The sequence below is a fragment of the Eumetopias jubatus genome, unplaced genomic scaffold (assembly GCF_037043125.1).
Source record: "Eumetopias jubatus isolate StellerSeaLion01/CBP00866 unplaced genomic scaffold, mEumJub1_p1.0 scaffold_3, whole genome shotgun sequence".
Classification (NCBI taxonomy): domain Eukaryota; kingdom Metazoa; phylum Chordata; class Mammalia; order Carnivora; family Otariidae; genus Eumetopias; species Eumetopias jubatus.
In genome coordinates this window covers 66,980,662-67,001,158 of record NW_028274809.1, presented here as the reverse complement: position 1 = coordinate 67,001,158, position 20,497 = coordinate 66,980,662, and the positions used below count along the sequence as shown (strand labels likewise).

The 20,497-nt window shown below is 36.7% G+C and overlaps 1 protein-coding gene across 1 annotated transcript in view; it reads right to left on the bottom strand.

Moving 5' to 3' along the window:
• Positions 1–5,374: 5,374 nt before the first annotated feature.
• Positions 5,375–20,497, bottom strand: part of COBLL1 (cordon-bleu WH2 repeat protein like 1) — a 98,782-nt gene continuing 83,659 nt past the window's right edge. Inside the window, exons 12-15 of the mRNA XM_088021959.1 lie at positions 20,162–20,256; positions 14,261–15,831; positions 12,197–12,373; positions 5,375–6,622 (exon numbers count right to left, since the gene is read on the bottom strand). Of these exons, the coding sequence (XP_087878085.1) occupies positions 6,536–6,622; positions 12,197–12,373; positions 14,261–15,831; positions 20,162–20,256 (1,930 nt within the window). The 3' untranslated portion in view covers positions 5,375–6,535. The remainder of the gene's footprint in view (positions 6,623–12,196; positions 12,374–14,260; positions 15,832–20,161; positions 20,257–20,497) is intronic.

Genomic DNA, 20,497 nt, shown 5'->3' with positions numbered 1-20,497 from the left:
TCTGGCAACTTTATGAAATATAGATGAGTCCAAAGAGCTTTTGAGGTGGCTGTGGATCTCTTTGATATTTGGGCTCTTAGGCTCACAGGTCTGAAGACAAAATGAGAGAGAAAGAGAAAGGGAGAAAATATTTCTGCACCACAAATCATAAGGGGATGATGATTAAGCTAGAATTGTTTGGAGCTAGTTGGGAGTTAGAGTGTCCGAGGCAGATTTGTGTTGGACCTAGTAAATAAAATAGTCCATGGGACTCTGGGGGAAAATAGATATGTGAATTTGAACAGATTGAATGAATTTATGATTAGGGTTAAAGTCATACATGTATGAGTTTGTTTAAGAGCATGTATTGCATCTATTGCCACATTAGTTCTGTAGACGCACCAATCATGACAACTCAGAGGCATAGCCAGCGGGTGCTATTTATGGCTCACACATCAGCGTCAGTGAGGGGGTGGCCATGTGGCCCTTCTGATGTTGGCTGAAGTTGCTCAGGTCTGGGGGTCTGACTGTTGAAAGTTCTAGGCTGGCCTCAGTTGGGAGCTCTGCTCCACGCATCTCTCACTCTCTTCTGAGGACCATCCAGCTAGTTCAGAGATGTCTTTCTCACAGCAACATTCCAGGCACAGGGAGAGCATGCAAACGCATGCAAAATTTTGAGGCCCAGTCTCCCAACTGGTGCAATTTCCATCTCATTCTATTAGTCACAAAACCTACTTCTAGAGGTGGGGAAAGGGCTTTGTCTCTTTAGTGAAAGAAAGTGCAAACAGTGAAAGGTATGGATGCAGGTGAGGCAAAGAATTGGGGCCACCACGATAGTCTACCCCAAGGAACAAGGGTGGGTAGGGACATAAGAATCAATTGGAAAGTAAAGAAGTTGCTTGTTTTGAAAACTATAAGTTTGGAATGTAGCACTTTTCTTTCCCCAAGATGAGTAATTTGCAAGACTTCCAAATGAATTTCTCCAGTTTGTGAGGCAGAAATGCCAACAGCTCTACACAAATTACCAGAATGTTTCACAATTCCTCTCAAAATACCTGTCAGGAAAGTTCTTCTGAGGGAGCACATGGTGGCATTTTTCTTGCCATAAACAAAATCTATCCATCCATATGAAGAGTCTGAGGTGTTAAAAATGAAAACTTGCAAGAAAGTGGTAACACCGAAGAGAAAAGGAAGACCAACTAAAGATCCAGAATAAGTAGATTACAGTGTTGATGTCCCTTGAATTCTAGTAACATTTCTTTGTCATTTGCGAAGTTTGGCAATTGGAAAGAGCATACTGAACATTAGATGTGGGAATCTGCCACTTGTCTGCTTGTGTGAACTTTGTAAAGTAGCAATCTCTTTGTGTACTTTTTTTGTTCCATATGTAGGTCAAATACTATAAAAATTATGTGTAAACTCTAACACACCAAATAAGTGAGCTATTTTTACATCAAAAATAATCTAAGAAAAAAGCATTCTGCCCTTGGAAGTCTTCATTGTGACCTCTAATTGCAAGTTCTTTTCTTTCAGTCATTTATCAGAATCGATAGATAGTAAAAATGATGAGTTTGATTCTCAGCTTTTTACATTTATTGTGTCTACTGGTGGTGGGTAGAAAATGAACTGGCACTGGACAAATAATTGTATCAGTTGGGACTCTTGGTTTCAGGTACAAGCAACTTCAGGTCTCAGGTAAAAGATTGGTCTTATTTAAGGACTTGGATCAGGTAGCAGAGTATGGATTCTATTGCTAATGCCTGGTGGTCAAGGCCAGATCAGGCCTTAAAGTGGGAGGGAGGGTAGCACTCTTCAGAAGGATGGGGAATATATTAGGTAAATAATACCTGTTCACTAATAGTTGTATTAAAAATAGCTTTAGGTGTGCCTGGGTGGCTCAGTCGGTCGAGTGTCTGACTCTTGGTTTCCATTCAGGTCAGGATCTCATGGGTTGTGAGATCGAGCCCCACCTGGAGCCCCAGGTCAGTGCTGCACTCAGCAGGGAGTCCGCTGGAAGACTCTCTCCCTCAGCCCCTTCCCCCACTCACATGTTCTATCTCTCTTAAAATAAATAAATCTTAAAGAAAATAAATAAATCTTAAAGAAATATATATAGCTTTAAAAAATGAATAGTGTGCCAAACTCAAAATTCATTTAATCCTTACAACCAATTTCATGAGGAAGGTGTATTATATTTTTCAAAGATTTACTTATTTATTTGAGAGAGAGAGAGAGAGAGAGAGAATGCGTGTGTGCATGCAAGCAGGGGGAGGGGCAGAGGGAGAGGGAGAATTCTCAAGCAGACTCCTGGCTAATGGCGGAGCCAGACACAGGGCTCAATCCCAAGACCCTGAGATCATGGCCTGAGCTGAAATCAAGAGCCAGCTGCTTTAACTGACTGAGCCACCCAAGCGCTCCGGGAAGGTGTAGTATTAATGCAGTTTTTCAGAGGTTAAAATGAGGCACAGAGAAAATAAGTAATTTGCTCAAGATCTCATGTCTTGTAAGTGGCAGACCTGTGATTCAAGCCCAGGTATTTTGACTGTGTACCACAGCCAGAAAAAAGTAGGAGAACTATGAACTGAAATATGATAGGGTAAATTTCTATGTGCAAAAAGTTCTTCCTAAACATTGCTGGAGTAAGAGGCAACTTGCTCAATGATATTAGAGTGACTTTTTAATGTTACAAACAGTAATAACGATGACAAGAAAAAAACAAAGGAAGTGCAAAAACATGATATAAATATACCTGTATGGTGGTTCAGTAGGTTAAGCATCTGACTCTTGGTTTTGGTGCAGGTCATGATCTCAGAGTTGTGGGATCAAGCTCCGAGTTGGGCTCCGCTCTCAGCATGGAGTGTGCTGGAAATTATCTGTCTCCTTCCGCCTCTCTGCTCCCCCCTCCCACCTGCATGCTCGCACCCATGTGCTCTCTCTCGAAAATAAATAAGTAAAATCTTAAAAAAAAAAACAAACCCAAAAATAGTAACAGTGGCTATCTCTGGAGAGGGGAGTGGGATGCTGAAGACAGAAAAGAGAGTATTTCATTTCATACCCTATAATTTATATGGAATCTGGATAACTTAGAAATATGTAATATAAAGAAATAACTTGATGGGGAAGGAAAAGAAAAATGCCTATATGCAAAAAATTAAATATGAAAATTGAAAATTGGTTCTAAGTCATTTCTGTATCTTAATTCCACCATTACTTAAGGATATGGCTGGTGAAAACTACTTGTCTCAAATTTCTTTCCCAATTGATTACAGAGGTTAGCGCAAGTTTTTCTCCTGAAATAGTGTGGATAAGGCAATCTTTTCAGAATGTATGTGTATTAATGGTTCATGTACATAGCCCTTAAGTACTATGTGATCTTTAAAAAATATTTGAATTATAAACTACTTCAAGTATGCTAAAATCTGGAGTAATACAAGTACACTTGACCCTTGAACAAATGGGTCTGAACTGCTTGCGTCCACCTGTATGCGGATTTTTATCGGTATAGTAGTGTAAATGTATTCTCTTCCTTATGATTTTCTTAACATTTTCTTTAGCCTTATTATAAAATCGCAGTACATAATAATGTAACATACAAAATATGCGTTCAACTGTTGATGTTATCAGTAAGGCTTCCAGGCAGCGTAAGGCTATTAAGATTTGAGGGAGTCAAAGGTTAATATGTGGATTTTCAACTGTGCAGGGGATTGGCACGCCTAATCCCCATGTTATTCAAGGGTCAAATGTACTTGTTTTCAAACCAGTTTATAAAATGAAATACTACAAACACAACTGATGACACCTGTCAGTCTCCTCAGTCCGATCTTAATTTCTTGGTACCCACTAGCAAACCTGTGTATTTTTTTTCCTATGGATACAGCCATAACATATGGTATTGTTTTGCATATTTTATATAACTGGTGTCATAAGACATGCAGTGTTCCACAACTTGCTTTTTTTGCTCATTTTTGAGCTGCATCCATGTTGACATGCATAACCCCAGTTTGTTCATTTTGATCTTTGTACAGAAGTCCATCATTATGAATGTACTAATGCTGAGTGCTGGTTAGGACTCCTTTCTGCTGTTGTACACAAGGCTGCATGACTTTTTTTTTTTTTAAGGTATTTTAATCTCTGCACCCAGCGCGGGTCTTAAACTCACAACCCCGAGATCGAGTCGCATGCCCCACACATTGAGTCACCAGGAGCCCCATTGTTAATGTCTCCTTATGCACATGCAGAAGTATTTGCTTAAAGTAACATGGTAATACATCTTTATTAGATATTGCACATTTGATAGTTGTGCCAGTATGTTTTCCCACCAACAGCGAAAGAGTTCCACTGCTTTGTCTTTGACAACACTTGCTATTTTGAAACCGACACTGTTGCTAATTTGATGGGTGTGATGTAGTACTTCCTTGTGTCTTAACCAGTATTTCCTTGATTAGTGAACAGTATTCTTTCCTTATTTCTTGGCCTTTCAGATTTACTCTTGTAAGAAATCTTTGTTTTTTCAGTGTGCATATTTCTAATGGGTAGTGTTTCATGACTTTTAGGAATTTTTTTATACATTATATTAAAAACATTCTTGTGGCTTTTTTCACTTTTATAGTACTTAATGTACATATGTCTTAAATTTTAATATAAATTTATACTTTTATAAATGTCCTTTTGTGTCCTATTTAATTTTTCGCATACTGAGGTCTGAAAAATGTTGAATATATTTGAATATATTCATCTAAGTTTTAAAATATTCTTTTAAAAGTTGTCTTTAGGGGCACCGGGGTGGCATAGTTAGTTAAGTGTCCAGCTCTTGGTTTCAGCTCAGGTCGTGATCTCGGGGTTGTCAGACTGAGCCCTGAGTTAGGCTCTGTCTCAGCACAGAGTCTGCTTGAGATTCTCTCCACCCCATCACTGCCCCCCTCCCTCCAACTCTCTCACTCAAATAAATCAATCCTTAATAAAAAATAAAAGTTGTCTTTCATCCAACTCAAATGTATTTGTTTATGGTTTGAAGTAGGGATCCAAATTTATTTTTTTCCGATTGGATAATCAATTATAATTTTACAAAAAGTCCTCCTTTGGCTAACGGTTTACAATAATAGAACTTAAGTTTCCATATATGAGGGTCTCTTCAAGTCTGATTTAAGGAAATAACAGCAACATGCAACATTTAATGTGCATCTGCCATGTATCAGGGACTATGCTAAGCATTTTATATGCTTAGATCATGCACTTTGGAATCTGAATGGGCTTACATGTACACTGATGGATGGTAGGCCTTACTATGACTTTTTTGGTTACTGGCTGATAGAGATAGGTCGTCAGGTGAAATTCATAAATATGCTGATTGACACAAGCCAAGTATATAACTTGCTTTTATTAAACAGGGGGAAAAAAATCAACACATTTTCCGAAGAGGCAGACATCCCAAGAGCTTTAGTGAAAACCAATGTAACATTCACTTGTTTGACCAAGCTTTTAGAATAAATGAGCTATTAGACTCTTAAATTAGGACTAGAACATGAATGAGCTCTCGACCCCAGTACAGTTATAAGCCAACAAATTAGGCATTGTTTTGCTTAACAGTTTTAGCTTTAATGTAAATATATATTATTATTTAGAATATTAGCAACTGAACTACATAAAGACTTTATCATTTTACTTTAATTAAAACCAGGATTTCTGGAACCTCCAAGTAGCCTTTGAAGTTTTCCAGTATGAACACGGACTAACCCCCATTTCTTGCTACATATCAAAAGTGAAATAATTGTCACAATAGATCAACATTGTCATAAGGTGATTTCTAAGGCTTCTGGCACATAAATGTATAATATCTGTGTGACAACAATGTCATGATTATATACAAAAAATATTTAAAATGTTCTTTGTGCAATTTAAGTTCTAAAGATTAAAAAAACAAATGTTCCATGTTAATAAAATATTAAAATACTATGAGCTTCCCATAAATTTGATATTGATTTTGTAATTACATGAAGAACATACAAGGCTTGCACACTAAGTGATTCATCATTTTAACTGTTGAACCGAATATACTTATTTGATATTAGTTCTCTATATTGTACTTTCAGCCAAAACAGACCTTAATATAACTTACAAACATTTCCAATTAAACTGTAACACTAAGGCAGTAAATGTCAGATCTATGTTTGCTTACCTATATATGTGTCACACAAATATAAGTCTATGAATCTCAATTTATCCTTTTGTCTAAGTCACCACTGTAGAGAATATGTAAGTGAAATCAACAAAAGGTGACTAATTCTCATTTGAAGAAAATGAAAGTCATTAACACCTTGTCTTAAAGTTCTAAAGCAGCATATTCAGCTTTTAAGGCAAAAAAAAAAAAAGGCCAAAAATATCATAACTTATAAATTCTGTAATTCTTCTTTTGGCATTAAAAGCCACAGCACAAATTCTTACACTTTAATAGACAATATATTAGTGTACATCTGAATATACATTTGCCAACATTCTCCATTAGGATGAAGGTGTTCTGTGAAGTACAAGTGATGAAGTGCATTATCACAGGCAACATTTAATGGCTGTCCTGGGCATCAGGGGACATGGAATGGCTGAGTCTTGACCTTCCATTCACAGATATTGTATTTGATGGAACAGTAACCTAAGAGAAAGAAACACATTTTGCACCCATCAATTTAAAATGGGACAGCTACCTAATTTTCAACAGTTACCACATTTTAACTTCTGCTTAATTGTAAATGAGAATATTTAGCATTTAGTATTCAATAAATCACAAATAATCAAGAAGAAATGTTCACTCTACCATAAAATTAAAAATGAGAGAGTCGTTATTTCCACAACAAACAAGTTAAATAATCCATTAACACATCTTAGTCTTTACAAAATTACCAAATCAACTCAAAGGACAAGAGCACAAACAGACTGCAGGCCAAGCTGTTGAAGAACATTTTTTGCTAAATTAATTCTGGCTCCCCAAAACTGCCTTGGAAAATGTAGAAAAATAAAGTGAAGTCCACAAAGCAAAGAATTTTTACAAATTTTAAATTGTATCGATGACATATATTAACTTGAAGTTCCCCTCCCAGATACCCCTTATTTATAAGAAAATACAGCTTTGGTTTTTAAAATGCTTTCATATAAGGACGCCTGGGTGGCTCAGTTGGTTAAGCGTCTGCCTTCGGCTCAGGTCATGATCCCTGGGTCCTGGGATCCAGCCCTGTGTATGGCTCCCTGCTTGGTGGGGCATATGTTTCTCTCTCTCTCTCCCTCCCCCTGCTCGTGTTCTCTCGCTCTCAAATAAATACAGTCTTTAAAATAAAATAAAATGCTTTCATATAAAGGGCTAAAAAAGTCAAATCTATGACTGTTATGCAAAAACAACTGCACAATGAAAAGTAGTTTTTTTCTCCCAATAAACCCCTAAATTCCAAAATTCTATGGCAAAGTCTCCTATTTATAGGAATGGTAAATGAATGAAATACACTAAGAATTTCCTAAATATTAGCTTGAAATTCCAAATTATTTAGAACATTTTTTAAAAGTCATATGCATTCTGGATAGTAAATAGGTATAATATTTTGAAATATTATCCATAAACATGACAAATATTTTAAGAAAAATGGTTAATCTCTAGATTTCAATTTGGCTAGTTTAGATTTGTAACCAAACATTGTCATCTTCTCACACAAGAAGAAAACTGAAGTACAAAAGGCCACAGAGTCTGCCTAGCAACAGAGTAAGTTAGTGAAAAGGAAAATAAAATGGGCAAATTTAGTTTGGATTTGATTTCCTTGTGCTTCATTTGTTGCCTTTTATTAAATGAAGATTGATCATCTAAACTAATCAGCTTTCTTGACTGTCTATAAATCCAGAATGGAGTAGAGTGTTGACACTATCCTCCTGAAATAAAAAAAAAAATTTTGTTTTAAGCATTTAAAAAACACACCGATGACTCTAATATATGTTTATTGTTGATGTTTATTGTAGCACCATTTATAGAATGGAAAAACTAGAATCCAGTTAAATGTCCATCAATAAGGAATAAACCGTGGTTCATTCATAGAGTCAAATACTATGTAGTCTTAAAAGAATTGTGTGTGTGTGTGTGTGTGTGTGTGTGTGTGTGTGTGTGTGTGTGTGTAATAAGATGGAAAACTTCAAAGAGATATTCCTGAATGTTTTACAGGATTTTATTTTTGTATGTATTTAAATATGTTTATATACTACAAAAGTGTTCTGGAAGGTTTCACAGTAATCTATCACGTGCAGTTACTTTGGTGGGGGATGGCATTTTGTTTGCTATTTTAAAAATTTGTATACTAAACTTTTGAGCATGAGAAGACATCATTATAGACTAGTCCATAAGTAATGTGAGGTCAGAAACCTTGTCTATTTTAATACATCGTACACGTTTATTTTAGTACCTGGCACAGTGTAGATCAATGAATATTTCTTGAATGGAATATGGCAACTTTTTATAAACATTTATAAAGTAAAAAAGTACTGCTTGAGTTTTTTGAATAATGAACATGACACAATAAAGATATTTTTTAAAGCAACATTAAAGAATTTACTGATAAGAGCATCTGCTTGTTGACTGTCTATCCTTTAAAATTTTTCGGGAACATTCATGTAGCTTTCTTATTCTTGTGAGGAGCATCAACTATGACATTCATTTTTAATTTAAAAATATACAGAAAGAAGTGCCAACCTAAAGCCTTTAGGTTGTTCAAATTCCAATCAAGGAAATATGAATAAAAAGCAGACCAATTAAACAAATAAAACAAGCCTGCAAGAGTCTGGGTGACTTACCCAGTTTTTTCTTCCTTCCAGATTTCCATGTAGCCAAAGATAAATTTTACATTCTGAGGAAATGGTTAATATCAACCACTTTATTTTTACAAACCTATATTCTACTTGTAACAGTGTAATGACCTTTAGTAACTGAAGCATCAACAAGAACCAAGAGCAGCCAAAGAAGTTCTTGTCTCAACACCAGTCAATGATAATAGGTTACTTAATCTCTTATTCTCTGAAAACAATTTGCTGATTCACATATAAATCTTAACACTAAACACATTATCAAATACTGAACTGGATTTATTAAAACTTTATAAGAAGACAAGACAGATCTCTGTGACTAAACTGGGGTCAAATAAGGGTAAGGTGTGGAAAAAGTCTTAAGAAATATGAAAAAACATGGCATGTTCATGACTACACTTACGCTAGAGCAGTCAACTAGATAATTGTTCTAATGTGAACCAATTATTATAATGAAGGTTAATTACTCGGGTATGAACCAGAGCCATAAGGCAGGTTGGTACCTGGAGTTAAATTGAACATCTGGGTGCCAAAACATAGGCAAACCTGGAGCCAACTTTCTGATGAACAATCTAAATCTACTGTCAAAATCACTGAAGATTTTATTTGGCACTCTTGCTGTTGTTCTATAAAAGAAATGTTAGAATTTAAAACAAACCAGGAGAAATGTTCAGTACAGGACAGAAATATGGGACTTAAGCAAAGATCGCAAGGAATTAGAGCCTCTTGTGTCCATTTCTACTTCCTTTTGCAATATAATTTTTTTAAAATATAATACATGTAAAATGCCCTGAACTTAAATACACAGCCCAATGAAAACAAACACAAACATATATATAATCCACCACCCAGGCCAAGAAAAGAATAGCTCCAGCTCCCTACTGAGCTTGTCTTTAAAATGTTGACATTTTCTCTATCACTAAATGTCTATCATTTAGACATTTAAAAAATACTGCATTAATATTTATCTTGACTACTTAAGATTTTTGGTTCCCTCTTAAATTATGTGCCTGTCTTGCTCCCACAAGCCCGCAGTAACCCCTTTTCTTTCCCTGTGGAAGTAACCCCATCATGATCTGTATAATTACTTCCTTGCTTTTAAAAATAATTGCCACCTACGCATGTTGTCACACTTTACACACATATATTTTTATAGGTCTTTACACACTGTTGTGTTTAGCTGCATTTTGCCCAATTTATTGCTATTTGCTAATCCATTCTTTGAATATACTATTTATCCTCTTTTGGGATATTAAGGTTATATTTATTTGGAGCTATTACGAACAATATTTCATGAATATTCTCACATGTGAGTCCCAGGACATAACACACACCTTTTTAGGGTATATAATTAGAAGTGAAAATACTGATCATGGAGTGTGGATATTATTAACTTTACTAGACCCTGTGTCCATTTTTAGTGGAATAAAATGGATTATGTAAAGAATTTTCATTAAACAAAATTTAGGAACTGACACTGTAAAGACTCAGAGCTATCGATAATCTCCTACTGAAAGAGATAACATTTAGCCTTAAGAGAACCTAAAGTAATGAGTTATAAACAGGATACAATTATAGGATCATCATTTAGGGCCTGCTTTCTATGCTGATTCACATCCAGCTCATTCTGGAAGCAATAAGAGTTTTGTAAGTGAAGAGACTGCCAATTCAGAGCCCATCACACCAAGCACACAGCTGCTTGCCTGTGCAGTTCTGCTGGCCTAAAAGTCATTCCCAACTTAATGCACTGTTTTCTGCCACCTTGTCCACTGAAACAGGTTACTGTATCCACTGACTTGAGTACAAAGACACTGCAGCTAGGTTCTGTGTAGTTACTGGGTTCTCCCGTGGACCTGATGGGCCACTGTTTCTCAGTCCCAGGCTGCCAACACCCAGAAGGCAGAGGCTTCATTTTATTCGCTTTCCTCTCCCCAGTACCTAGTACAGTGTTTTGTGCTTAAAAAATGCGTATCAAGTTTACTGAACTGAGAAAGCTTTAGATCAGAAACTCAACCTTAATTTACAAGGTGAGAAAGAGAAATAGAGAAATATTTTCATTAAGTGAGAATGTACAATTTATTTATATGGGCATATTTCCCCATAAAAGTATATATGTCATAACCTGTGAAATACCAGTTTTAATATTCAAAACTACACTTTTTTTTTTTTTTGCCACCTGGCACCTAAATTCAGACTCCACAAATACCTGACAAAATTCAAACCTAAGCCCCTAAATTACCCCGTTTCCTCCACTCCCGACAGCAGGCAATCTTTTGCCCTGTCTCCCTGTTTGCCCAGTTGGGAGCGCCAAGCCCTCCGTGAAAACGGCGGTCCCTCGTGGCTCTGGGAGGAAGGTGGCCGGTGCGGGCAGGGCCGGCCGTGGAGATATGCCCGAGATGCCCTCCCCGTTCTTTCTCTCTGCAGCATTCCTGTCCCTTCGCAGATTTCATTTCTGTTGAGCTCAGTGTTTTGTTCAACAAGTCTCTTACTCTTCTCTAAATAGCTTCTAAAATGATTAGAGAAGGAATTCACAAAATGAAATGCCTAGGGAGTCAGGGGAATAATGAGTACTTTTCTTGTCTTGGGTGTTGAGGAACTTGCAACCAAGACAACTAGGGGAGAACAAGAAAGACATTTAGGGAGACGGAGGACAGCTTCGGGGAAGTCCGAGTGAGGGTGCTAGGCTCCAGGCTTCAGCACGGGTGTCGCCTCTGAGTGGATGAAAGCGACAGAGGAAGGAAACTCACCTACAAATAATTCCCTGCGACATTTCTTTGGCATTTGCTCCAAAAAGAAGTATACCTCCTCTCCTGAAGTTCTCCTGCATCTCAGTAAGGAGGAGCTAGCCACTCAGGGCATTAGTAGACTAGAATTTCTGTATTCGATGTCATCTAAATTCCTTAGATTTTCCCTACGTTTTTTTGTTTAACCTATAAAACAACGCCCCTCCCCCCACCCAATTCCCCCGCATACTGCTAGTTAACTTTGATCATTGTGGAAGCTATGACTGAAACCTTGCAGGTTCCTATTGCTAGTGCCGCTTTTCTGGAATAAGGAGGAGATTTTCCTTCTGAAAGAATTTTTTTTACTGTGCTGAAATAATTTATAAAATAAGAGTCCAGGGTACTTTCTATGTATAGTCATATAATAATGAGCAAAACCCATGTTCTGCACCTGGCCCATGGTGTGGAAAATAGACCGGACATATTTTTAAGTATGTGTAAGACTCTGGACTCTTTCAGCTTCTACTTCAAAAATGACCCTTGACATCAAAGAAGAACTTCTGGCATCCTCCCTATTCAGACTCCAAAGCCAGAAAACAATTTCCCCTAAGTATTAGTTTGACAATGTTGAAAATAGACCCACTGTCACCCATCTGATAAAGAAAACTTACCCTTTTCAATTTGGCAGCAGCCTCTCCAGAACGGATTGCAGTCAGCAAACTCTGTCGGATCTGTTCTGGGTCAGAGCTTTGGAATGTTAAAGAACTTTGTCTCTTAAGAATGAGTGATGGGCAGTCAGCTGGAGATGGTATTTGGGAATTCTGTTCATTATGTGCAGAGTTATTTCCCTATAAAAATAAATGCAAGATATTTATATGAATACCAAGTGAAGAATGAGCCATTTAAAAAAAATTTCATCATCAGTATTCTTTAAGAATCATTATTCGCCACACTGGTGTTTTAGACACAGCTCAGTTTCCTTACCCACTGGATTATTTCTGCTGCCAGAGCTCAGTTGGAAGATGAGGGTATTACTTTCCCTTCTCTTGAACTTATAAGGCTAAGGAAGAAAAGTGGTACCTCTCCTTGCTGTATGAATACAGTGGTAATTTTACTGTCCTTGAGTCAAATGATGCTGATTTTGCCAGTAAGAATTGGCTAGAAGAGCTAAATTAATAACAAAAATTCCACAGACTACAAAATAACACATTTTTATAGTTACAACATATTAGGTGGTGAAATTATCACTTTTGACAGTACAAAATGGACAAATTGACAATTGTATATTGGTTGAATCTAACATAACTTCCAATAAAGAAATATTAATGACTATGCTACAGTGTAACAGTTTATTTTGTGTTTCAGGAAGTCACAGGGGCTAAATGATGACCGTGTTTTATTTTTCCCATGGACTAAAAATACATATTAGGAATTTCCAAATTTAAGAATCAAAAATTTAATTAAACTTCTTAGGAAAGACTATTTAGTAACTGATTTAACTGGAAACTATTATCAAATAATCTTAAAAATGTCTTTTTTAAACTGCCAAACATCTTTACAAAAGATGAGCTAAACAGAGTTCAGGCAATGACTCAAAAACTGTACTATCTAAATCAAACTTCTGTTGTTTAGGAATGGCATTCCATCCTAAGAAGAAACACAGGCTTTGTTCCCAAGAATTAATTTCTATATCCTACATCTCTTCCTGACATTATATCAAAGCTAAGAAACATAAATGTGAAATATATGAAGAAATATTCTTCGAGATGAATATTGCTTTGAGATTATGGAAAAATCTTTACTTGGCAGTGTGGTTAACGTTCATTTACTCTAGGAATGTTTGAAAAAGTACTATAAAATACTTCTGGAACTGTCACACAAATCTGAAAGTATTCTTTAAACACTATCAGAGTTAAAGGTACACAAAACATTTTTTTTTAAAAATTGCAAGGGGATTATTATAGTTCATACTGTAAATGTCATCCTTTCCTCTGACTATACTATTTGAATCTAGCAAATTATAACACTCAGTTGACCAAACACGAAGTCAACAAATGTCCCTTTTTATGTAAGTTATTAAGGTTAGACAGGGGTTAAATGATATTTTAGTCAACATACCAGTAACTGGAAAAGTTAACACTGAATTAACAAAAATGGGAAATGAAGAAAATTACATATTTAAACTCTGGCTTCAGTTTAAATTATTTATATGTATCAATGTTTGGTAACTGAGGTTGAGTGTATGTGATCGAAAATGCCTAGCTGAGAAATGTTTGGTTATTTTATCTAGTCTTTAAATACCGCTTATGTTCCTATATAATTAAAACTAATTATTTTGCTATTATGTAGAACTGGAGAGGAAAAGAAACCAGAGCATCCAGAAAAGTTGTAAACAAACTGAGATAAGCAAAACAGGAAAATAGAGTCAGAACTATAAGCTGGTACGCTATGCAAAGGTATGAGCAAAGAAACTTTAAATGACAATATTTGCTAATGATACAAGTACAGAATGATGACCTTTAGAGTACTAGCCAATCATGTTAAATGAATTATAATAACTCTGAGAGTAAATAATCAGACTTTATGTATCTCTACTCTCTTTTCCCTAGGGTAGCTTGCTATTAGATTAATATGAATTCAGAGCTAAGTAATACACAAACATACCGACATGCCTGTCAACCCCCATTTAGAGCACGCTGTATTAGAACCCCTTATTTTCAAGAAGGTAACATTACCTCATCACTCACACATAGCTGTGGGATGCCCACAGATTTATGCACCGGAGCCTTCCCTTCTGTGGCAGGGGGAGTCAGGGCGGCCACACCCTCGCCGCTCGGCTCCGGGCGCACTTTGCTGAGAGACTGGGAGCGTTTCACTACAGCCAGGGCAAAGGGGGATGGCGCAGAGCTCGAGTAAGGTCTCGGGGCCCCAAACGTTTTCAGAGTCTTTAGATTTAGTGCTGCTAACTGACTCGCAGGAAGAGGAGCGGGGCTCAGAGCGCCGGCAGGAGGAGAGGTGTCGGCAGGCTTCCGGCCGCCGCGGTCCTCCTCAGTGTGTTTATTAATACGCGGCTGTGGAAGAGCTGGAGCTGTTTCACTTAAGGGCCAAAGAGTTCGCCCCGGCAGGGCTCGCGTGTCCTTTTCCTCCTCCTTCTCTACTAGTTCTTTTGGAAAGGGGTTAGGGGCCCCGTGGACACTCCTGGCCGCTGCAGATGTCACATAGTGACCCGAAATTCTTTTTTGCATCTGCAGGAAAAAAGAACTTGGTTTGGTCTGGGGATTTGAAACCCGAGATTTAAGCTTTGACTCCAAAATATTGTTTATATCTTCCAAATTCGGCACGAAAGGAGCTGTGCCAGTGTTCTTCATCCTTCTGGGAGCAGCTTCCATAGGCTTCCCCGGGGCGACGCAGGGCGAGCTCTCCAGGCGGAGCACCTGATGCTCTGTTCTCGGGGTAAGCCTCAGTTGAACGTCTGCCTGTGGCTCCTTTGGACTTTCAGAGATCACAAGATCTTCTGTTTGGACTGCAGTTTCTTTCACACTCTCATCAGTGTGCTTTCCTCCTGAAGTATGCATCTCCTGGTCATCGTTATAGCCAGCGGTTTCTGAGTCCCAATTTTTCAATATCTCCAGGGATTTGGGAGGCACAATTTTGTAAGTAGTCATTCCAATTTTGGGTATGTACTCTCTTGTGATTTCATTTGAAGGTTTTGGCTTGAGATCATAGTCTTGTCTATAAAGTGGATAATTCTTTACATGAGAAAAAGCTGAATTTTTATCATTCCCATCTACAGGAGGCAAAAGACCGTCATTACCATGTGGACAAATTGGATCTTTTATGGTGAGTTGATTTTCTGAATGTACATTTACGGGGCCCTGACTCCTGAATTTCCTTGAGGCATCTACAGAATCTTGGGGACTTGAAGATGAGTGTTGAGTTGATTTATTGTTACTTGGAGTTTGCACACTTTCATTGACTTTGAAGTTAGACAAATTATGATCTCGGTGATTCCCATCAAAGTTCTCAGTGGAGGGGACTGTCTGAATGGCTGTGTCTTGCATTTTGGTCTTTTCCTCACTGGGTTGATTCAGTTTTTGGTCTTGTACTAATGAAGCAGCTAGATGATTTTCCTTATAACTTTCAGCAGTATCAGTTTTATGTGCCTGATAGTTTGATAGTCTGTCAACTTCCATGTCCACATTGTTATTTTTGGCAACACCTCCCACATTGATTTCTGTTCTCCTCACTCCATTTTTCATATGATCTCCTGTGTTCGGTGGAATGACAATTATTTCGTTTTGATTTACTGAGAGAAAAAAAATATTGTCAAGTTAAATGTGAACAAAGTAGAAAACCCTCCAAGTTTTCAATGCCCGCCTCCCCCAAACTGAAATAGGTTGGTTTCAATTCTACAGATAATTTTCAGCTCACTAATTATACAAAAGCAGATAGTAGCATTCCAAAAAAAACCAGCATGGGCTTTGGTATCATAGAAACCTGAGTCTAGGACCCAACTGGACTTACACATTACTTAACCCCTTTGAGCCAAACCCAGTCTCCTCAGATGTATAAAGGTGAAAAATATGTATTATATTTTATATGTCATTTATATAACATGCTAATTCGTAGGATACTCCCCAGAACAAGCACTCTTTTGAAGATAGCTACATTTCTCCTGATAGGTAGACTGCATATTTCAGTCAGTGTTAAGAATGACAAAGAAACTGACAAATTCCAAAAATATATATATATATATTTTTTTTTTATTTTGATCTGGTATTTTTCTATAACCCCTAGTGTATTTATATTTAACACCTTACATTAAAAGAGAAATAATCCCAGCAAATGTAACTAATTTGGCAATTAATTAAGGCAAACAATGGAAATATTGCCTTTAAGAGTTGAAGTAAAAACAAAATCTAAGTTGATTGTCTTGTTAATTAGGTATCTTTGCTAAAGACTCTTAGAGAACTTTGTTTTTAGTCATAATATGGGTGATTTCAACTACATAAAAACAATCATGTGGGTTTTGAGTTGTCTCTAAGAGAAAAGATATCCTATTCTCATGTCAGAGTCCATGTAGAGAAAACCACTTCTCTCTCCCCTCCATTACCTTTCCTCTTAATTCTAATTCAGATCTCCTGAAAACAAAAGTCACTTTGCAGTGTCTTAGGTTAACAAGCAACGGTTGCCCGCCAGCAACATGATGGCAAAGGATTGGAATGAGGCACGTAGAAGGAAACACAGGTCTGTGAGTGTGCGCCATGTGTCTAGTCCTCAGGGAAGAGATTTATATACTGGGTTCCTCTAGTCAAATGCCCAGAAGAATTCTTTCTCCTGGATGACCAACTAGCCCTCATCTTCAAAATCCTTAGTGGCCTCCTCTTACAGATATGGTAGTTTGCACAGTGCAAGTGAAATGTGGGCCCTGGGAGTCAAATCGTGAAAGGATGTCAAGTGTTTCTCTGGAGTTGTATCATCACTCACTTTTACTTATAAGATAAAGAAACAATTTCACTGCCCAAAATGTCATGACCTCTTTTAAATAGTTCCTCTGTTAAAAAAAAGAAAAAAGAAAAATATGCATGCAAGAGAAAAGAAAAGTATGCTGTTGCCAGGTAAATTTGTATACAATTTTTTATAAAATATCTTCATCTTTGGGGCACCTGTGTGGCTCAGTCATTAAGCATCTGCCTTCGGCTCAGGTCATGATCCCAGGGTCCTGGGACTGATTCCCGCATCGGGCTCCCTGCTTCGCGGGAAGCCTGCTTCTCCCTCTCCCACTCCCCCTGCTTGTGTTCCCTCTCTCGCTGTGTTTCTCTCTGTCAAATAAATAAATAAAATCTTTAAAAAAAAAAAAAATATATATATATATATATCTTCATCTTTGAAGATGAACTGCATGTTTTTTTTTTGTCATGGTTGTTATATCTTCTATTATGTTGCAAGGTTCTTATATTACATATCTAATTTTTAAATGGAATTCATTTTTATTCTTCCTAAAAAAAATGCAACTGATTATCAGAATACTTATTGTCTACACAAATGACCTCTCAATGACTCATAATTATTAAATTTTGTGACACATTTGATTAAGATTCATCAAAAAGACACATTTCTGCCTATGCTCTTATTTACTTGGTTGGGAAGTATTTTTAATAACTGTATGAAAAGTACTATTGTCAACACTGGTATGAGCACAAAAGACAATGGTCCCTGGTACCAGGAAATGAACATAAATGTATTTCCTTCTCTCTTGCTTATTTCTCATTTTCCAGTGAATACAGGGATAGCCCAGTTACACAATAAAAATATTTTCCAAAACAAAGTAAATCAACATATTTTAAATTCATTTCCCTACAAACCCTAATTGCTTTTAGAACTCCAAATGTCTATTTTTTGCTATTCTCTAATTTTGAATTTCTCATCAAAATCTCACAATTATTCCCAATGACAGGCCTGGAAACCTAGAATCACTGCTGAATTTAGTAGCTAATTCGTCCTCATACATACCTGATAATGACACTAACCAAATGTCAATGAATGGTTAGGCCATTTTCCCGTGATACAGTAGAAGGAAAAGATAGATTTTGTGCCATCCTGTCCTTTCCCTACACAAAACTGACAACATCTACAAAATGAATCATCTGACAAAACGAGGACTGAAACAAGCATATAGTGTAGGTAAAAAAGGAAAAAACGTATATAAAACTACTTTTTAGATAATAGAAATATTTATTTTAAGAATCACCTAAATAATTTTAAAACACAGAAAAAAAGACCCACCTAGAGTCGACAAAGGTCATTGCAAATCAAATGTAAATCAAAAAAATATTACAGAAATATACCTGTGACCCTAGCACTAACTTGATGCCAAAATCTTAGCAAAAATGATTTTTGACTATCATTTTTAAAAGAAGGAAGCAGCATGCTTTCGCAGTAAAATTCTATTGGCCATCCTAGTATATGCTGTGAAGAACTAAATCAAGAGGAAAAGGACGAGGAAATTATATACTTTTAGAACTTCTCAGTATTTTATCTCAGGATGGTATTGACCATGGGGAAAGTGAACCAGAGACCCATTCGAATTAACCAACACATACTACATAGGTAAAACAACATATCTATATCTATTGATTTGTGACACTCGGATAATCCACATTTTATCCAAATATGAATATGTATATCCCTATGTTTTCTAAGAATCTTCACCTCGTTTTGCATATTAATATAACAGACTGGACTTTGAGAATTCATAAGCCAATTCTTTCGTATCTCCTTAAAATACCGTTGTACATTCCTTGTATCTTGTATTTGTGTAGTATCATTTTTCTGAAATTCAACCTTAAGTATAGATCTTCTTCAGCTTATGATGGGGTTACATCCCAGTAAGTCCAACATAACTTGAAAATATCGTTAAGTCAAATGCATTTACTACATCTAAGCTACAGAATATCATAGTTTAGCCTGTACTACTTTAAATGTGCTCAAAACACATTTAGCCTCAGTTGGGCAAAATCATCTCTCACAGAGCCTCTTTTATAATAAAGTGTTGACTATCTCACGTAACTGATTAAATATTGTACCGAAAGTGAACAACAGAATGGTTGCAGGCGTACGGGCTGTTTACCCTCGGGGGGCTGACTGGGGGCCACAGCTCCTGCTGCCCAGCATCATGCAAGAATATCATACAGCACATCGCTAGCCCAGGAAAATACCGAAATTCAGAATTCAAAGTACAGTTTCTATGGAGTGCATATCACTTTCGCACCATCATAAAGTCAAAAAATCTTAAGTTGATGACTTACATGTTTTAACAATAGGTCAGTATTCTACTAGGTGCTATGAGGAATTCAAAGTATTGGATATAATTTCTCTGATCCAAAACACTGTCCAATCTGGTTGAGGAGACAAGACCTTTTAGAGAAATACATGGCTTCGAGTAATCAAGTAACAAAATTAAGTGAAGTGGCAGGATTTGGGTAGTAGTTGAATGGGTGAAGTTAGGTGGAAAATTATATTCCTTGCCAAGAAAAAAAAATGAGCATAGCCCTGAAGATAGAACTGAGTGAGATATATCATAACAAAGAGAAGAAACTCTCTTGACTTGGGGGTGGGGTGGAGGTGTGGAAGATACTGGTAAATAACATTACATAATTAGATGTAAACATCACATAATTAGATTAAAAATCATGCTGACAAGTTTCACCCAAGTAAAGCAACTTGAGTATGAAGCAGAACAGGTTTGGACTTGGGAGTCAGTAAAAAGAAAAAAAGAGAAATAGATCACAAGTAGATGCATAGAGTATACATCTTTAAGATCCAAGATCTAGGTTAAAAAACCTCTAAGATTTAACAAGAAAAATAGTACACACAGTAGTTAATAGCACACGTGAGAGGAATATTGCCTGAGTTCAAATCCAAGGTTCGCTACTTACTGATTACGGGGACTCTTGCGAATTACATAGTATCATTGTGGCTCAATTAACTATAAAGTGGAACTAAAAATAATAAGACCCGTAAATGAGTTAATATACAAGATTAAATTAGTTGATATATATAAAGTTTTAAGAATGGCCCTTTGGCATATAGTAAGTGTTATGAAAACATTGGCTTTTAGTGTTTTTGGAACTCACCATTCTCCTGGTTTGGGCCCAATGACTTCAAGTTTCTTACACTGTCAACTACCCTCTCTTCACTGCTTGTATTATATACCATTTTATGTAGCCCTCTGCAAAAGAGGATATTGTATGTTATATATTGATACTATTTACACACACACACACACACACACACACACACACCCCAGATGAGAAAAGAGGCAATAATTTCCAAAGACAGATGGACTGAAATCATCTTTTTTCTGCCAAATACTGGAAATTTAATAGCAAAGAAAAAATACAACTGAGAAGAAATGCTGCTATGAACCATTTGCTTTCAAAGAGCGGTCCTATTACAAAGAAGGATCTAAG